This window comes from Coturnix japonica, chromosome Z, assembly GCF_054131305.1.
Source record: "Coturnix japonica strain WE chromosome Z, WE-NBRP24, whole genome shotgun sequence".
Classification (NCBI taxonomy): domain Eukaryota; kingdom Metazoa; phylum Chordata; class Aves; order Galliformes; family Phasianidae; genus Coturnix; species Coturnix japonica.
Genome location: NC_140702.1, coordinates 23,404,737 through 23,423,974, shown reverse-complemented (window position 1 = coordinate 23,423,974; position 19,238 = coordinate 23,404,737). Strand labels below are relative to the sequence as shown.

At 37.1% G+C, this 19,238-nt stretch overlaps 1 protein-coding gene across 1 annotated transcript in view; it reads left to right on the top strand.

Moving 5' to 3' along the window:
* Positions 1-1,158: 1,158 nt before the first annotated feature.
* LOC146753823 (uncharacterized) overlaps positions 1,159-19,238 on the top strand; it is a 35,874-nt gene continuing 17,794 nt past the window's right edge. Inside the window, exons 1-7 of the mRNA XM_085529516.1 lie at positions 1,159-2,387; positions 3,437-5,920; positions 8,200-8,382; positions 12,407-12,574; positions 13,401-13,502; positions 16,551-16,661; positions 18,148-18,326. Of these exons, the coding sequence (XP_085385642.1) occupies positions 2,330-2,387; positions 3,437-5,920; positions 8,200-8,382; positions 12,407-12,574; positions 13,401-13,502; positions 16,551-16,661; positions 18,148-18,326 (3,285 nt within the window). The 5' untranslated portion in view covers positions 1,159-2,329. The remainder of the gene's footprint in view (positions 2,388-3,436; positions 5,921-8,199; positions 8,383-12,406; positions 12,575-13,400; positions 13,503-16,550; positions 16,662-18,147; positions 18,327-19,238) is intronic.

Here is a 19,238-nt window from a genome sequence, read left to right as displayed (position 1 = left end):
AAGTGATTCTTTGAGTATTTTGTGGCATCACTATTATACAGACTGCAAAAGGTGAAACAGTTCAGGTATAGGATTTATTCTGGAGGTAATTCAGTGAGCTGCTGCTAATTGTATTTATAACCATGTCATCTACAACATGAGACACTGAAATTACAGGAAAGACATTCACCACCCCAAAAGGTCAATTAATAGTGTCCTGGAAGAACAAAAAATGTTTTGCAATGTATTGTCTCACCACGCCACCCTTTTTCAATGTAATAAAGTATTTCCTTCATTTTTTCCTTTTTCAGGTTTTCTTCTCTGCCAGTGCATCATCTTTATCATAGAGGTTCTCAGAATGTGATTCTTTAGAAAACTTCAGAAAACAGATATTTTTACATAAAATCACCATAATAAAAATATAAAAAGGAAATAATCCTTATATTTTCAAATTTAAAACAACATTCTAAAGGCATCTTTTCCTGCACTGCATGATCCCAGAGGGACATGTTACAAATACTTGGTCGCTTTTATTAGCACTGATCATTTCATCACTTTCATTGTCCTGAAAGACATACTATTAACAGCACTGTGCATAGTGAAATTCTAGACAGGGGTTTAACTGTTGTAATAGTGGCTAGTGATCTTTCATTCAACAACATTAAGTTCAGAGGTTTAACACTGTAATCTAACCCAGGCACTGCGTGTGTAGTAAGAATACCCTGTCACGCAGATCTCTAAGTCAGGGAACATTGGCTTCCATCCAGTGATCTTCTGAACACCTCTTATCATGTGAGCTAATAGGACTCGTGTTCATCTAGTGTCCAGAAATGGACAGAATAATCCCTTATGCAGAGTCTTGCCCCATAGTCCTGCTGAATTTAATTTATCCTTTCTGAGGCCAATGGGACTTCTAGGGTTGAGAGTGATTTCCTAATTCTGTTAACATATCTCAGCTGTCGACTGAAAAAAAGCAAGAACAGACAAAGGCAATGCCATGGAAATACTGATAAAAGACATGAGTAGAAAAGAATGCTGGTATCTCACCCTTTTCTGAAGCAGCAAATCTTAAACAAGAAAGCCTACTTTTGGAAATATATTAGAGCCAATAAAATTATTGGAATCTTAGAGGTTCTTTCCAGTGTTTACTTGAAAAATATCTTAAGACAATAACAATTTAACACACTGCACCTACAGCCTAGTGATATATAAATACAGGAGTTAACAACTGAGAGTAGAATAGTTTTCATTATGAACAATGCCAATAATCACTTTACATTATAATTTTCTCCTACTTAATAACAAGTACAACAGCAAGAATAAACAGCATTGTCAGTCATCTTGTTTACATTGGTTTTGCATCTTTGACAGCAAAATCTGCAGTCCTGCCACTAGGAGAAACCTTGGCCTATGGCTGATTGTTTCTGCTGCATGATTTCCCTGATACATGGTCAGGTTGTTAAGATTTGGAAGTTACCAAATCATTTCCCACAGTTCAGGCATGCAGAGAACCAACACTATCTACCTTCAAATTGTTGCATTCCATTAAAAGCTTTAAGAAAAGTAACAGAGCCAGTGACAATCTCAGACCAGGATATATTCTGCAATGTTACATGATTTGCTGTCATCACAACAACATACAAAATATACAATGCAACTATGACAAGAAAGACAGTCTCACTGATATCGGTCCATAGTTCCTAAATATACCAGCACCTTTACTGTTTCTCATTTCTTTTCAATGTTATTCAGTGTTTCAGCTTCTCCATACATCTTCAAATATTCTAACCTGATCCTCAAAGCCTTATAATTGAAATCTATTCCCCACTGGATACTGTCATGCATTTTATTCTTCTCAAAAATGAATTCCATCAATACTTCTTCTACCAAACATAACCCTGCCCTGTAAGGTGCATTCAGCATTCTTAAAAATTCATATGTTAATTTATTTTTTTAATTTTTTTTTTTTTTAAGAAAAAGAATAGTTATCTGTAGTGCATGCAGCTGTAAAATTGACTACTGCAGAAAGAAACTAGTGTAAGATAGGCAGCAGTGCTCTTCACCTGCAAATAATTTTAAGCAACATCTTACTTGATGTATATAGTGTCTCAGGTATCTTCTCGTCAAAGATGCTTAACAGCCATTTTAAGATATTACTTCGAAAGGAAGAGTAAAAATTAGCTGTGTTATTACATGTTTTAGCATTTATTTATCTTTTATTCAGGAGAAAAAACAAATCAGAGAGCCTGAGAGTTAGAGAGCAAAATTATTTTTGGAGAAACTTTCTCACAGTACACTGTTTTCCCTCCCACACAGAAGAGTGGAACCCAGATGCCCTCAGGTCTTAGAAATGAGTAGAAAAAGAAGAAAAAGCTACAAGGGCAGAAAGAGCTCTGATTCCAGAGAATGTAAGTTTACAGAAATGTTTGATTTGAAGTAAAAACTTCAGAATTGTAGGTGATTCTTCTCCAGACACTCATCAATGCAGAAAGCCATTTTTGTGCCCAAAGATGTTTCTCAAATTAGGAATACTTACATGCAAACTTGGGTACATATAGCTAATGTCTTGATGAGGCTAAATACTTTATTTTAGTAGAACTGTGATCTGAAGTAGTCTTTGCAGATATGCTCATGTTGAAGTGCCTAAATTTTTCATAATTCTTGCTGTACATCTCTCAGTGTTGCCTAAGTTTAATTACTTCATTTAATCCTTCTTAACAGATGTCACTATAAAATATTATTTTCTAATACACATGATAATGAACATGACCTATTCTAAAGGAAAAAAAAAAAAAAAAAAAAAAAGTAAAAAAGCCTAAGCAAGACAGAATTTAATGTAATTGTATGAATGCTATGAAATGCCTGGTACACCTCTTGCCAGGAAACAGTGTTTTCTGCTTCAGACAGGGCACTGTGGCTCAGACCTCCTGGGAGCGTACTGCTGATGTGCTATGTGGCTGTGACAGGATTCATTAATCCCTTTGTTTGCTCATCTGTAAAAGGATTATAAAAGTCAAGTTCCGTGTAATTTACCCCAAACTGCAAGCATGCAATGGGATATTGATTGTCCCAGCATGTCCGTGGGAATGAAGTAAATACTCAAAGGAATAATGGATACAAAAGGGGTAGGTTTTTCTAAATGCAAATAGAATGCCTATCAGCTAACAAGTGTGAAGCTTTCTGAGAAAAAAAGAGTATTCATATATTAATTTATTCAAATTTGATTCAGTTAACCTGGCCTATTATGTTTATTTTACTTCATATTAAATAAGTAACTTCATGATTAAATAAGTAAGATAAAAGAAAAAATATAGTGGATTGAAAAAGCACTGTTGAGGAAAATGCACTACACTTTAAGGACAAAAGAAGTATTTTCTATGAAAACTATCTCATAAATTTGTGATACTGTTTATCAAATTGTGGGAAAATGTTTTTTCTTATTTTCATCTTAAATTAGATGAACATTTGTCAGTCACTTGTAAATGCCAACGAAATGTAGAAAACATTGAAAATAAAGTGGATGAGGCTCTGGCTCACTTTCCTGAAGCACTGGAAGTAAAGGGTTCTGAAGAAAATGGGAAAGATCATGAAACGAAGAATCGGAGTAGCACAGATGCATCTGAAGACAAAGAACTTGACAACACCTCAGACAGCGAAAAAGAGGGAAAGAAGGAAAAGAATCGCACTTCTCAAGTGTTCCCTCCTCAGCAAAATGAAATACTAGCTACAGTAACTTTTGGCGAATCAGAGGGTTCATTGATGGGAAAGATTACAGTGTGGGGCAAACCAGACTCTGCAGAGTCTGCAAGCGTGGCTACTGGAAGAATTAATGCAGAGGTAAAATATGGGTCCTTTAATGTGAAAGTAGAAATTCAGAATGTTTCTTTGTTTGATTCTGGAACAAACTTCATGACTGAGAAAAAGAAATGCTCAAAGAACAGTAAACACTGTCATGAAAGACAATACCAGAAAAGCCAGTGTTCGAGTTGTCCAAAGTATCAGAGTCCACCAGCTGACCATTTAGTAGTAAACATTGAGGAATATAAGGAATCCTCTGCACACAAAATTCAAACTATTGTCAACAAGAATTCCTTCCTGAAAATGGACATTGAAGGAAAGACTATTAAAATGGAGTATACTAACAGAAAGAAAAATCTAAAAGTTAACATCGAACCTGGTGAACAAGCACAAAGGAAAACCTGCAACAGGGAACATGAAGATACATACTGGAAAGAAACAGATTATTCTGTAAAAAAGGCACCTTGTAATACAGATTGTGAGTCATGTTTTCACCTTCACGAAAAAGAAGACACTGCATTCCAGGATGGATATATACTTCTCCCTCCACCTAAAGAATTTGCTGATTGTGACAAAATGCATTTAGATACTATCACAGAGGGCGTGTCTTCATACCCTGCAAATGACAGAAAGGAGTCTGACAGCCTCTCCACAGCCCTGAGATTTTGGGAGGGAGAAAATTATTTCTGCAAACATAACAAAAACAAGAATGAAGGCCACAACAATGAAAAAGAGGATTTCTCAAAAGATAAAATACTTTTTTCAAAAATGAATAATACAAACTGTCTTGTAGCTAGTAATACCTTGAATAATTCAAATGTCGGGAAGGAATGTATCAACAGAAACAGTGCAGCAGGTCAAGAAAGAAATAACATTAACAAGTGCAATGACACAGGTCAAAAACCAGCAAGAAGAAAGTCTTTCCCAGATACCACCCTTGATGTAGCATCACCAGTTCATCCTAGGAGGGATTCTGGCTTTTATTCGTTGCCATCCTTATCCTTAAAAGTGCTGCCTAAGGAGACCAAAGCGGATATCTGTTTCAAGAACTCACTTGTTCATGCCAGCTGTACAGAACTTTCTAAATGTCCTGACATGACCTCATCACTAAGAAGTTTGAAAGCTCTTAAGTCTTCATATCAGTATGCTTTCACTTCATTTGATCATAATGTTACCGTTTATCCATCTGAACCTGATGGAAGTCTAGATGACACTTGTTTACTGAATGACTATGCAGACTATGTGGAGCAAAGTGAGGAAACAGGACAAAAAGTAATGGAGAATCTTCATTCCCTTGAAATCATAAATGAGAAAAAAGAAACTGAGAATGCTGAGCCTCTGAGAAATCTAGCCATATGGGAGGAAGATAGTGAGTCTAGCGAAGATACTTTAGATGAAGAAACACCAGAGCACCATCTAGAAAAGAATGTAGATTTGCAGAATAAAGCTCAGCTCATACAGGTCTTTCCACCCTCTAAAACCCCTTCGGAAGAATTTATTAGTGACAAGGAAAGGTCTAATTATGCTTCTATAGAGTGCATCCCAAACCAGCTTTCAGCCATACAGCAAAATGTTAAGCCACTCCCTGCAGAGACTGAAGTTGTAAGGAAAAGAAGAGGATCAGTAATGACTGTAATAACTGGAGAACTAGAAAGGCGAATCATTGTCCAAGGTGACAATAAATTGGTACCTGATCCCTTTGGCTCTGCAGTAAAAAAAGAGCCTAATCTTTCCTGTAGCGTGCAAGAGAAATCTATGCTTTCACACTTGATATTGGATCTCAAGGAGCACAACATAGATAATGAATTAGAAAGCTTTTCTGAAATACAAGATGTATCTGGGGATACCCATGTTGAAGCCAGTTGCCATAATGATTCAGCCCAGACTGCCCTGTTATCTACCTCTTCAACATATACAGAAAGTAAAGAAATTTTCACAGAACATTCATACATCAAGGAAGGAACAGAGAATGTTTGCAGCAAGTGGTCACCTGATGATAGCATAAAAACAGATGCTGGAGCACATCACCTACCTCAGTTAGTCAAATCCAGCTCTGATGAAGTTGAGAAAAATATTGAAATGAAAGAAGTTCATCAGAATACAGATTTCCCCCCATCATCAGTAAAACAGATTAGTCAGAAAGGTAGGTGCTTTAAGACTTTTACAGTTAATGTCCCTTACACACCTTCTGCGTAGATATCTTAGTGCTTTGGTGATGTCTGTTTTGACAAATGAAAGTATATTATTACCTTATAAAAAAGATAATACCTAACTTATACCTAAATAATTCCTAACTATTTGGTTATACTTTGTATACCGAGGGTCCCAGGAGCCTTCTTTTGGAGCCAAATAATTTAAAGTAAAAGATTAAAGAAAATGTTAGGACTCAAAAAGTAGGATTCCTATGTTAAACAGTTGACCATTTATTGCACCTAGCAAACAGGATGTGGGGTTTGAGAGCTGCCATGTCGTGTATATCACAGCTCTAGTCCGTATTTTGTAATCACATAAACCTATTTCTAGAATCTGTATGGTCTAGGCTAATATTGAATTTTAAGTAGATCTTGGTCTTGATTCTGACTGAAACTTTATGTGACATAAAAAGACTATAGTATATCATTTCATCTCCCTTTCTATCTTTACATAGCAAGGAAAACTGCATATGAAATAAGATCTTTTTTCAAAAAAATTAGACTTTCATAAAACTTCTTGTCTTCCCTTCTGCAATCCACCCACCTACATCCATAACAGGTCATTTAGGAGTGCTGTGAATAATAAAAATATAAAGCCATACAGGTACATTGCACTCTGCATTACATCTGTATCCTTGAATATGTATATACTCACAGTTTCATCTGTGTGTATTTGAACTATCATTCTAACCCCTTAATCATTCTTTGTCTTTTTTATATTAATGAAGTTATTTGCAAATATAATGTCCCTTCTGTAGAAGGGATTGTTTCAATCAGATTAGGAGTCTTTTGCTGTTGGAAAATATGTACTTCTTTATCATGGGAGGAATCTTGTTTCGAGAGTTTTAAAAAAAAGGGGGGGGAGTGAGGGTAGGGAATGAGGGGGAATAAGTAAAATAAATAAATAGAATGTATTTTAATACAAGTTATAGAAAGATGCTGAAAAAGCCTGCATGCTCAAAAGACCTCAGTGGTTAAACACTGCCTTAAGGTGTAGTTCCCTCTTTTGTAGTTTCCTCTTTTCTTTTGCCCCTTGCTAAGAATTATCTAAGTGTTCACTCTCTGTTAGCTATCACCTTATCTGTTCTGTGCCACCTAGAACCTGTAATTTCATCCCCTTTTTGGTCTGGTCAAACTCTGACTTTCCATCAATGTTATTCTTAGCAGTGATGTGGAATTCATACCTTAAATGAGAAAATATATCATAGAAACATAGAATCACAAGGTTGGAAAGTACCTACAAGATCATCTAGTCCAACCGTCCTCCTATTACCTTTGCTACCATGAGCCACTAAACCATTTCTCATAGCTCCTCATCCAGATGCCTCTTGAACATTGCCAGGGACAGTGACTCTGCCACCTCCCTGGGCAGCCATTCCAGTGCCGGTTCACTTTCTGAGAGAAAAGGTTTTTCCTTACATCTAATCTAAACCTCTTCTGGTACAACTTGTGGCCTTTTCCTCAGGTCCTGTTTGTCACCTTTGAGAAGAGGCCAAACCCCTCCTCATACCAACCTCCCTTCAGGAAGTTGTGCAGTGCAATGTGGTTTCCCCTGAGCCTCCTCTTCTCCAGACTAAACAGTTCTAGACAAAAAGACACAAAAAAAGACAAGAATGCTACCAAGCCACTCATTTATTTCCAAGGAAGCATTTTTAGTGCCTCTTTTTAGTACAACCCTATCTACCTTTATCAGTAGACACAGGCACATTTTCAGGGGGGAATTCCACACAAAGATGTTTTTCAATTGTTATTTCGGTTGAAATAATAATTATTTTAGTTGATATAATAATTATTATTACAGTTGAAATAATAATAGAGTAAGAGTTTTAGTGCCCTACTTAGAAAGACACCTGAAACAAAAATACTGGTTCTCCTTTAATATACATTCGACTTGCAAGTATCTTCAAAAATATCAAGAACTTGTAATTAAAATCTATGAACAACTGACCTGCTTTTGCATAAAAATGCCACACAAGTTGTTGCACAGGCATTTAACTGCAAGTAAAAGTACATGGTAATCAAATGCACTTTACTCTGCATTTATACCTCAGTAAGTTTAAAAAATACAGTTTTTAAGTATTTTTAGTATTATTTGTTGTTTTAATTTCTGTGTTAGCAAAGAAACTATTCTTATATCTACAAAACAAAAATTACAAAAATACAGTTGCTGAAGTATATTCTGAAAGTTGTGTTATGCATTCCAAATTAAAGATGTCTGACTATAATTTAGATTTGAAATCAGAAATGAATAAAAACAGAAAGCTACCTGTGCTGAAAGACACCAGAGCCAGCGATAGCTCCCAGGAAGAAGCAATAGATCAGTGGGCCAGGAGACGGAAACAGTTCAAAGACAGCAAAAAATGCAGTTCAACTGGAGGAAGCTCCATAAACAGCACTATCACTGAAGGATCAAGTAAGTGTTTTAGTCTTACAGTTGTATTCGTTTTCCTTTGTGCGATTGATGCTGTCAGGGCTTTCAGCCAAGAAAACGAATCTTCTATTCATTCAACTTGAGTTTCTGTCTTAGTTATTTTCTTAAGAGAGTGTATTTTATACAGATGAAGCATTTCTCACTATAGGAGTTAGTACCTTCCTTCTCACTTCATAGGCTGGTTGAGAGAAAAATAAATAAATAGATAGATAAATAAATAAATAAATAAATAGATAGATAGATAGATAGATAGTATATCCCTGTCCATGTGTAATAAACCACTGGACAAGCTCCAGACCTGAAAAATCAATTGCTTCTGGGGTGCAACAAAAGTCAAAACCTTGTTGCCTAATTTGCTTATGTTAAAGCCATGGTGAGCTGGGAGTCCTTCCTAAGATACCCACCCGGTCTTCTTTTTGTCTTCAAATTTGCTGCCTGGATTGTCCCTTTATACCCAGCAACTGGGACTTAACAGTCCCACAACTGTTTCATTAAGAAAAATGTCACCTCACTTTATGCTTGAACTTATACCAAATTCAGCAGTTTAACTGATATGGTAAGGGATTTTGAAGATAAACTGCTTAATTAATTTACTTTTCATGCCTTTGGCGTTCCCAAATAAAGGTTGCAACATTCTAAGAGAACGCATGTTCCTATTTGTAACATTGTGTTTACATCCTCATTTGTTTTTATCGCTAACATAAGAAGTACTTTTCACAGATGGAGAAAGATATACTTTCCAGTAGAAATACGCAATGCTAGAATGTTTACTCTTAATGAGGAAATAGCAGAACAGTTGAGGTTAGCATGGGCTTCCAGAGACATTTGGTCAAGATCCCCACTCAAACAGGTCACCCATAGTGGGTTGCCCAGGATCAGGTCCACATGGTTTTTGAAGGTCTCCAAGGATGAAACTTCACAACCTATCTGGGCAACCTGTGACAGTGCCGTTCCTGTCACATTAAAAAAAGTGTTTCCTAATGTTCAGCGGGAATTTTCTGTGTTTCAGTTTGTGCCCATGGCTTTTTTTTCTTTTTTTTTTTCCCTGCCAGTGGCCACCACTGAAGAAAGCTTCACTTTGTTCCCTTTGCAATGCACCTTCTATTCATGTATTCATAGACATCGTTGAGATCCCCATAAGCCTTCTCTTCACTAGGCTAAAGAAGTTCTGGTTCTCTCTTTATACACAGAGGAGATGCTCCAACCCCTTAACCATTTTTGTGGTCCTTTTCTGGACTTTCTACAGTATGTCGAGGTCTCTTTTGTACTGAAGAGTCCAGAACTAGACACAGCACTCCAGATGTGATCTCATGTGCTGAATAGGGAGGACTGACCTGCAGGCAATACTTTGCCTCTGGCAGGTCAGGATAACAATGGCCTTCTTTGCTGCAAAGACTTGTTTGATATTCTCCTTGTTGAACTTCATAGAATTCCTATCAGCCCATTTTTCCAGCCTGTCCAAGCCTCTCTGAATGGCAGTATGAGTCTCTGATATATCAGCAGCTTCTCCCAGTTTATTGTCATCTAATCAAACATCCAGAGCATTAGTGAAGATGCTGAGCAGGAGAGGACCCAATATTGACCCCTAAGGTACACCACTGGTTTCCAGCCTCCAACTAGGTTTTGATCCACTGATCACTAACCACCGAATATGGCTATTCAGACAGTTTTCACAAGGCATCATTATGAAGAAATCCCCAAAGGTTTGTCTAGGAATTCAGTGTGCTGAAGTGCCTCTCCTAAATGCCTGTACACTTATGTGCAGTAAGATGAATTAGGACCTGTATGCAGCTGCAAGGCTGTGATCTTTTCGGGGTCTTGGAGATGTGGTGTGTTGGCACTTATGAGCAAAGTAATGCAATGGAAGGATTCAGGCTTTTTGAGGACAACATGCTCAGAAGATGAGGAGGATGAAATGTCGTTTCTTTAAGACAGCAGCTAGTGCGCTGGAGCCATGCCCTGAAGCTGATGAGGACCAAGCTGAGCATTCAAGGGTTAGGGTTAGAGAGGTTGCAATATACTGGGTGTCTGCTACAAGCTACCTCAGCAGAAAGAAGAAGTGGATGAGGCCCTTGACAGACATATAGAAGAAGCAGCCCGACATTTGCAGACCTGGTTGTCATGGGTAACTTCAACTACTCCAATATCTGTTGGAGAAGCAATACAGCAGGACATAAGCAATCCAGGAAATTCTTGGAGTGTATCGAAGACAACTTACTCCTCAAAGTGACAGAAAGGACAATGAAAACAGGTGCTCTGCTGGACCTCATACTACCACAATGAAGGGACTGTTGTGAACATGAAGGTCAAAGGCACCTTTCTCAGCAGTGACAGTGAGGTGCTGGTTGAGGATCCTGAGGGCAGGAAGTAGGTTGAAAAGCAAGATTACAACCCAGGACTTCAGGAGAAAAGAATTTGGCTTCGGAGAACTTCTTGGAAAAATTCTTAGGGATAAATACCTGGGGGTCAAAAGGAGACCAACAAAACATTTTGAATTTTCAAGAACCATCTCCAAGTTCAGTAAACACCCATTGCAATGGAAGTCAGGCAAAACTGCTGGGAAGCCTGTATGAATGATCAAGGATCTTCTGTGCCAAATTCAAACACAAAATCATACAGAAGATGAAAGTAATGATAATTGACCTGAGAGGACTACAGAGCATCTGGGGATGAAGTTAGGAAAGCCATAGCCCAAACAGAATTTAAAATGATCAGAGTCATTAAAGACAACAAGAAGGGCTTTAGTAACTATGTAGGTGGCATAAAGACTAGGGTTAATAAGGGTCCAAAACAAAATGAGTGACGTGGGGAAAAGGCAGCAATGAAGGTACAGCTTCTGTGGAAGAGGATCCGGTCAGAGATCACTAGGGCAAACTGGACACACATAAGTCACTCATAGAATCTTAAAGTCAAAGAATGTCTTGGGTCGGAAGGGACCTTAAATGTCATAATACAATTCCCATTCACTAGATTATGTTGTGCAGAGCAACATCCAACCTGGTCCTGAACACCTCCCGTGGTGGGGAATCCACAGCTTCTTCGTGTCCATGCCTCACCACCTTATGAGTAAAGAATTTCCTCCTAAAATCTAGTCTAAATCTCCCCTCTTTTAGTTTAAAACCATTCCCCCTTGTCCTCTCACTTAATGGTCATATAAAATAATAAATAAAGCAAACAGAAAAAAATAAAAAATAAACAAAGCAAACAGAGATCATATTTAAATCTAGATGCATTATACCAGGCATTTGTACAGAAAAGACTATGATTTGTTTTCATCTCCAGCAATTTATACTAAAGCTTTTTTTCTGCTTATCTATTAGTGTAGTCTCCGATATTTTATATTTTTCACTGTCTGCTTTTAGTCTTCCAATTCCAATTCCTGGGATGCTTGGGAAGTTCTTATATCAATATTCAGCTCTTTTCTCCGGTTAAACTGAAAATACGACAATGTGCATAACTTCAGATAAATGTTCAGCAGCCAAGGACAAGACTGAAGAAAAAAAAAAAAAGACTCATTTTTCCCCACCTCCTTTTTCATAAAGCTAAATACATCTGGGAGTGTTAAGGTTAAGAAAACAACAAATGAAGTAATGCTTACCCAAATCACCAACAACTTTTTAGCTTCTTGTCTTCCCATATGCACTGAACTTATATTAAATTCCAGAAAATAATAATAATAATAATAATCTTGTTTAGTTTCACAATCAAATGGAACGAATAAAAAAGCCTAGGAAGTGAGCTAAATGCAGATTCCCTTTGTGCAGCTGCAGCTCCTGTTGATATCATTTGCCCTTGGTCATCAAGTTCAATACAAAATAATATCCAATACTTCTATAGTCTGATATCTGTGCTGCTCCTTTAATGTCAGAAAAATTGTGTAACTAACCAAAGGCATTAGAAATGCAGAATCTCATCATACTTCTTGATTGCTTTTTGACCAAGGTATTTCATTCTTTATGCATTTTGATTACTAACATTACTTTTATTTGTCTCATACTCATGACAGTGAATTCAGAGGATGCTCGGTCAGTAGATCTGGGACTACATTCTGAAAATGATGACAGAGGTTTTTATACAGAAAACTTTCATTCTGCTGCATGGGTTTTCAGAGGAGATGATGTGTCCCCAGATAATAGCCCTAGATGTCTCAGCAAAAGACCTAGGCCAGTGGCAAGTAAGTTGCCTAAACCAATGGGTAATGAATGTTGTAAAAGTTGATGTGATTTGTGCTCTCTAAGGTTAATGTGAGAATAACAGCTGGATGTTGGATGCTTACAAGGAAGACAGGAACTAGAGGAACACAAGAAACTGGAAGGGGATACAGAACTAAATAGTTGTTCTTATTTAAATACTGTCTTGCAAAATTTCAGAATTACTTGACAAATTTGATACTGGTAATAAGTCAAAAACTAAACATCATCTCTTGCTACAAGGTAAGTGTAGAAGTATGTAATGGTAATAAAATCTGTTTTCTGTCAAATTTTCAAACAATTCGGAAAGAAAAGTTTTTGTGATTTAAACCTATTCATGCAAACAGATATTGTGAATAATTCTGTGGGACACCGGGACATTTTCCTTCAATTTTCAAATGTTGAATTACTTTCTATTGGCATCTTAGTAGTATGACACATTCATTTAACAAAGATCAAGAGTATTTTTCTCTCCCAAATTGTGGTCAGTAGAGTGGAACATGTGATAGTTTCTCTGAATCCTGAGTTCAAAGTCCAGCCACATAACTTACACTTCTGATGAAAGCAGGTTTTGTCTGTGCTGTTTGTCTTTGCCTTAAGTTGAATTATATTCTATCCATCATGGTGTGAGGGAAGTAAGGACTGGCAGAGGAGCAGTACCAAACAGCTAGGAGTGATGCCAAGCCATTCAAACCACCTCCAGAGTCAGTAACTTTTAGTGCTCATAGATTACAAGGTTTAAAAATAGGCTTTTGGTATTTAAATTGAACTTGATTTGCAGAGAAAAAGGCATCTCTTTTTCCAATTCAGTTCGTGAAAGAACGGTGAAGATTGCTAAAGGAACTGGAAACTACCCTTGGGGATTCCGGATCCAGTTCTCAAAGCCTATTCTTGTGACTGAAGTTGACACAAGTAAGTTGTGCTTACACCAATTAAATTCTTCTACAAAATTGTCCAAAATGAATATATGATTTCTAATGATATAATATTAGAATATTACAGTATGCACAAATGAAAGCATATATTGTATAACATATTGTATATATGTATGTAAGTCATTTCCATGTTTGGTGGATGTGAGGTGCTTAATACAACATACTTGAACAGGTCATGATCTTAGAGACTCAGCATGTCTGCAGGCAAATAGGACTGCACTGTTTGTTGACATTCAATGCCAGCTTATAACTCATACAAGTGTTAGCAACTAACCTCTCTCAAGACCCAGTCTTGGGGCTGACATCTTGAAACACGGGATGTAGTAACACTCCTAACACTTTCAAAAGTGTCATTAGCTGCAGACATTTATGCTTGGATGGGTTTCAAATAAGCCATCTACAAACCCAGACAAGGTGGCATACAACGCTTTGTACTATTGTCAGGTTGTGGTGACAAACTCCAGAAAGGTCAGAAAACTGAGTGAACACAAAAAAGTGGCAGATGAATTTTAACAAAGACAAATATCCCTAGATCGGTATGACACAGAACATGATATTGGCAGTTACGCTCCAGACTGAGATCTTGGAACTCACCACTGCAAGATCTCTGAAATCTTCAGCTCTGTGTGTGATGGCAATTTAGAAAGAAAACTAAATGTTGCTCCCATCTGTAACAGCAGTGAGAATGAAAGGCAAGGCCTCATATTGCTGCTATACCCTTGATTCACTTGGGAGTGTTGTTTGCTCTGGTGCTCTGTGTACCTCAGGATGGATAAGAGTATGCAAGGATAGATAGTGTATTGTAGAGAAGGAGTGAAAAACATAGGAGATTCTGAGAATTTCTACTACCAAAAGACCCCTCTAGGAAGTCAGAAATCTATTTACAGCTCTGCTACTTCACTTGCTGCCCAGCCTCCTGTCCGTGATGGTAGAACATCAGAGGCCTATGAACACATTAGACGAGCATGTAAAAACTTAATCCTGGGCTATTAAATTTCAGTAGAGAAAATCAGAGAAGTCAAAGTGTAAGCAAGGGAACTACATATAGAGAGAGAAAAAAAAAGACATCTGGAAAGGTCAATGTGTAACTAACACTTTGCGATCTTTAAGACTTGTATTATCCACTTATTAAATACAAAAAATTAAATCTTCAGGAGAGAAACTCGTGAAGAACAAATCAATAAAAATTAAAAAGAAAAAAAAAAAGAAAAAAAAAGAAAAAAAAGAAAAAAAAAAAAAGAAGGAAGGAAAGAAAAAGGAAGCTTAGAAAGGGATTATTTACTTTCCATACAGTTGTGTCTATTTTTTTAATAGGAATCTCTTAATCCTTTACTATAAGCTACATGAAAATGAACAGGATTTTGCCAGCATATCTTAGAGATGATTCTGTTTGTCTGTATGACTGTGATGAATAATTTCCAATATCAGTTGAAGTCTTGCCAAAAATGTAGATCTGAAAAAAAATCTTTGCCTTCAGAATACTATGCAAAAGACCTACTGAGATTAAATAGTGACTATGTAATCTTTATCCTGAAACAAGCATATAATTTTACTCCAGTATAATTTTTTTGAATTATTTTAATTTATAGTCTTTGAGACTAAGAGGCTGAAAAAGTAATTTTGAAGGAAAAAAGCCATTCACTTATCTTATTAGAATATAACTTCTAGTAAAAAGGTTAAAGATCATTATCATTTGTTGCTGATTATTATAAAAAAAAAAAAGAAAATTTCTGAGGTCAACCAGCATTCATCTAAATAACACAACTATGACAATGTGTGCTTGGACAATGAGCTATTATATCTGACTGCTTGGAATTTAAGTCTCTCTAGCATTAAACGTTTTGGCTGACTTCCATATAATAAACATACAGGTTGTGTAAGTCCTTTTAAATCAAAAACTACAGCCTCAGAAGAGACCTTTCAAAATAGAATGGGAGAAAACTAGGTACTTAAACAAAAGTACATCATGTGTCATGAATGAAGTATTTGCCCTAATACCTACCAACCCAACCCTATAAACTACTAATTGAAATTAGACATAGCAAAACAGGTAATCATGTTGTGTAACATTCCTACTGAGTTTATTTTCATGTTTTGTATTCACACGAGGCTGCTTTTAAGAAAAATAAGGTCATATTTACAGGCAAATTTTAGTACATTTTTGTTTTCTCGCATTTCATTAAAACAGTCATAAAAATTGCATCTATATTCCTTTTTGTTTTTATATTAAAGAATATTTTTATAATATTTTAAAGATAATGACCATAAAGTCTTGCATGAGGTCCTCAATGCCAGCAGAAACCAGAATGTCTGATCTGAAAATTATTTGTATCACATGAACCACAGCCTCTTTGTGCCTACTGCTCCTTTGTGCCTACTGAGCTTTTACTAATCTGTTCCCTTCAACTTCTAAGCATCCTCAGAAAGACATTGAACAATCACATCTAACTGCACAACAGGGTACATACACTCAAATAATAATGATGATAGTAATAAAGCAACATAGATAAGGAACAATATATATGTATTTCTTTTCCTTCACATTACAGTGGGGATATTTAGGAAGAAATATAGGAATATTTACCACAGAAAGAAATCTTAGGTTATTTCTTGGTCTTAAATCCAAAGCTAACTTGAATAAGGGATGTTTTTTCCACTGATTTCACAGAACATTGCATCACATCTTTGCTTGCTTTAGAGCAAACCCTTAAGATACTGAAATGCCTTTTTGGCTCTAAAAGCATCTGTGTCCTAATGGAATTTTTAGAGGGCGTCTCTCCTCTGTCAGTCATTTTATAGTTCTGAATTCATGCCTAAATACTGAGCTTTCATTTACAGACCACTAGCATGTTGCACAGGAAAACTTACTTCACCTCCAAGTTAAGTCGCAAGGACCACAAGGCATAATTATTGACTGGTCTTGCACATATGGTTTTGCTATAAAAGACTGATTGCATGCTTCATATAAGAAGTCTAAATAAAATACTTTTTTTTTTTTTTTTTTTTTTTTTTTTTTTAACTCCAGACAGCGCAGCTGAAGAAGCAGGGCTCCAGGTTGGGGATATTCTGATAGCAGTCAATGGAACTGATGTCACTAGCATGCCACATTCAGAAGCTGCCAATCTGGCAAGGAAAGGTGAGTTTAGGAACATTGTGAATTACATTATCTAGGTCTCTTTTTTATCTAGATCTTGCAAGGAATACAACAGAAGATAGGCGTATTGACAAAATATTCCCCAAAGAGTGCATTTGGTAGTAATGTTTTCAGTTCTCCTGCCTTAGAGAAGGTGACTGAGAAAGTTCTGAAAATGACTGCAGAGATACCGGTACCCTATTTAAGCCTTATGCTTCCTCATGGAGAGAACTCACAGCTTGGTTCACTTGTATTTTAGTGTCACCTAGACCTGTAATCAGTCAGGGATGCAAAGAAGTTATTTCATTTTTTTTGTTTGTTTTGGAGCATCAAAGAAACAAAGTTTCAGTTATATTAAACTTGCATATTCTTCTTCAAGCCCTGGTGACAAAGCCCAGAGATACTCATGTTTGAAAGTCAATCTACTATCTTCTTTTTATTTATCCCAGATATGGTGTTGACAAGGGCTCTTGGGAAATTCAATACGTTAAAATGCTTTTACAAGACAGGGACAAATTTATCTTGACACATACCCAGTTCTTTAATTCTAGAAGTGCCATTCACACTGTTACATTTAAGAAGAACCTGTCAAGTCTTTCAGTAGATAAATCTCTAATTACATGGTATTTTTAACTCCTTCAAGAGAACATCCCCTGCCCTGAATCTTGGCACACATGCAGCATTTCCAAAGCCAAATGTCCCCAGAAGATAAGTCCGGCAAACATTTGACAAATGAAAATATGTCATAGTCACTGTTCTCAAACCTTTTTAAGGCATCACAGCATGCTGTGAAGTAATATCTGATACAGTCAGAATTTCAGGTCCATAGGGTCAAAGCCATAGATGTGCTGATAGTATCTGCTAATATTATAAAACGATACCACACTGCTGATAACAGTACCACATTTTCAGATTACTATGTGACCTATCATCTCTCTTGAGTACTTACCTTTTCCAGCTGATAAGTGAACAGATTAGCACAAGTTAATCTCCAACAGCTAGCCTCCTCACAGAGGTGCACAGATAGCAGAAAAGGACACCAGGACACTGAAGAGTAAGAATATTCAAGAATTCTCAGATCATCAGTAATTTTTTAATAAACTCCAAATTATGCCCACACAGTTGGATAATGAAATCCAGCCATTTCTCTGAACTAATAAAATATGCAAGTGCCTAAGCTGCAACTTGCAAAGGTATAGCACAAAAACCATTTCTGGAAGTGTCTTTGAATAGCTGTTTCCATTGCTGGTCCTCTAGACAAGATGAGTTTAATTCCTGAATTTCTACAAAAAGAAAATGGAATATTGGAATGATTTAATTTCCTTCATAGGTTGTTTTGCTCCTTGCTTCTCCTAGAAGGTACACCAGGAGAAGAAGGGTAAGAGGTATAATATTCCTTTCTGCTCTGTATCCCTTATGGGCCATTCAAACAGACTGGATTATAGTTTTTAACTGTGTTTTCACATTTTTTCATGTTTTTTCATTTTAGGCCCTGATATTCTAACTATGGTGGTGGGATCAGATATAAGCCGTTACCCTAACACTCCCAGGCCTACGTGCCGAGGATATTTGCACAAACGAACACAATCAGCAATACTGAAGGGATGGAGGAAGAGATGGTTTGTGCTGAAGCATAATGGCTATCTACACTATTACAAACACAAGAAGGTAAGGAGATGGGCTGATGACAGAGGAATCTGTGTTCTGAACTGCAAAGTGCATCAGCATTGTACTCAGATTTACAGCTGGTTATCTTGACTTGTAATATTTACTAAGTAAATAGCACTAGAGATGTTTTTGTATGTAGCATGAAGAGCAGATTGTTTGACTAATTCTGTCTTCTTTTACCGTACTTAGAGAAATGCAAACTCTTAGTATTTTCTGAATTCATATTTAGTCTCACAGTTATGATTCTCAAAACCTACTAACTGAGTTGTGGCATAGTTTGCTATCTCCCAAATGTACAGTGAATCTTGATTCCCAAAATCACATTCCAAAATGTCATCTACAAACACTTGAACTTTCTACATAGTCTTTCATTGGTGGGGGAAAAAGAAGATGGGGAGAGGAGAGGAGAGGAGAGGAGAGGAGAGGAGAGGAGAGGAGAGGAGAGGAGAGGAGAGGAGAGGAGAGGAGAGGAGAGGAGAGGAGAGGAGAGGAGAGGAGAGGAGAGGAGAGGAGAGGAGAGGAGAGGAGAGGAGAGGAGAGGAGAGGAGAGGAGAGGAGAGGAGAGGAGAGGAGAGGAGAGGAGAGGAGAAGAAGGGGGAAAGAAAAGGGGAAAGAAAAGGGGAAAGAAAAAAGGAAAAAGGAAAAAGGAAAAAGGAAAGGGAAGGGAAGGGAAGGGAAGGGAAGGGAAGGGAAGGGAAGGGAAGGGAAGGGAAGGGAAGGGAAGGGAAGGGAAGGGAAGGGAAGGGAAGGGAAGGGAAGGGAAGGGAAGGGAAGGGAAGGGAAGGGAAGGGAAGGGAAGGGAAGGGAAGGGAAGGGAAGGGAAGGGAAGGGAAGGGAAGAAAAAAGAAAAGAAAAAAGAAAAGAAAAAAGAAAAGAAAAAAAGAAAAAAAGAAAAGAAAAGAAAAGAAAAGA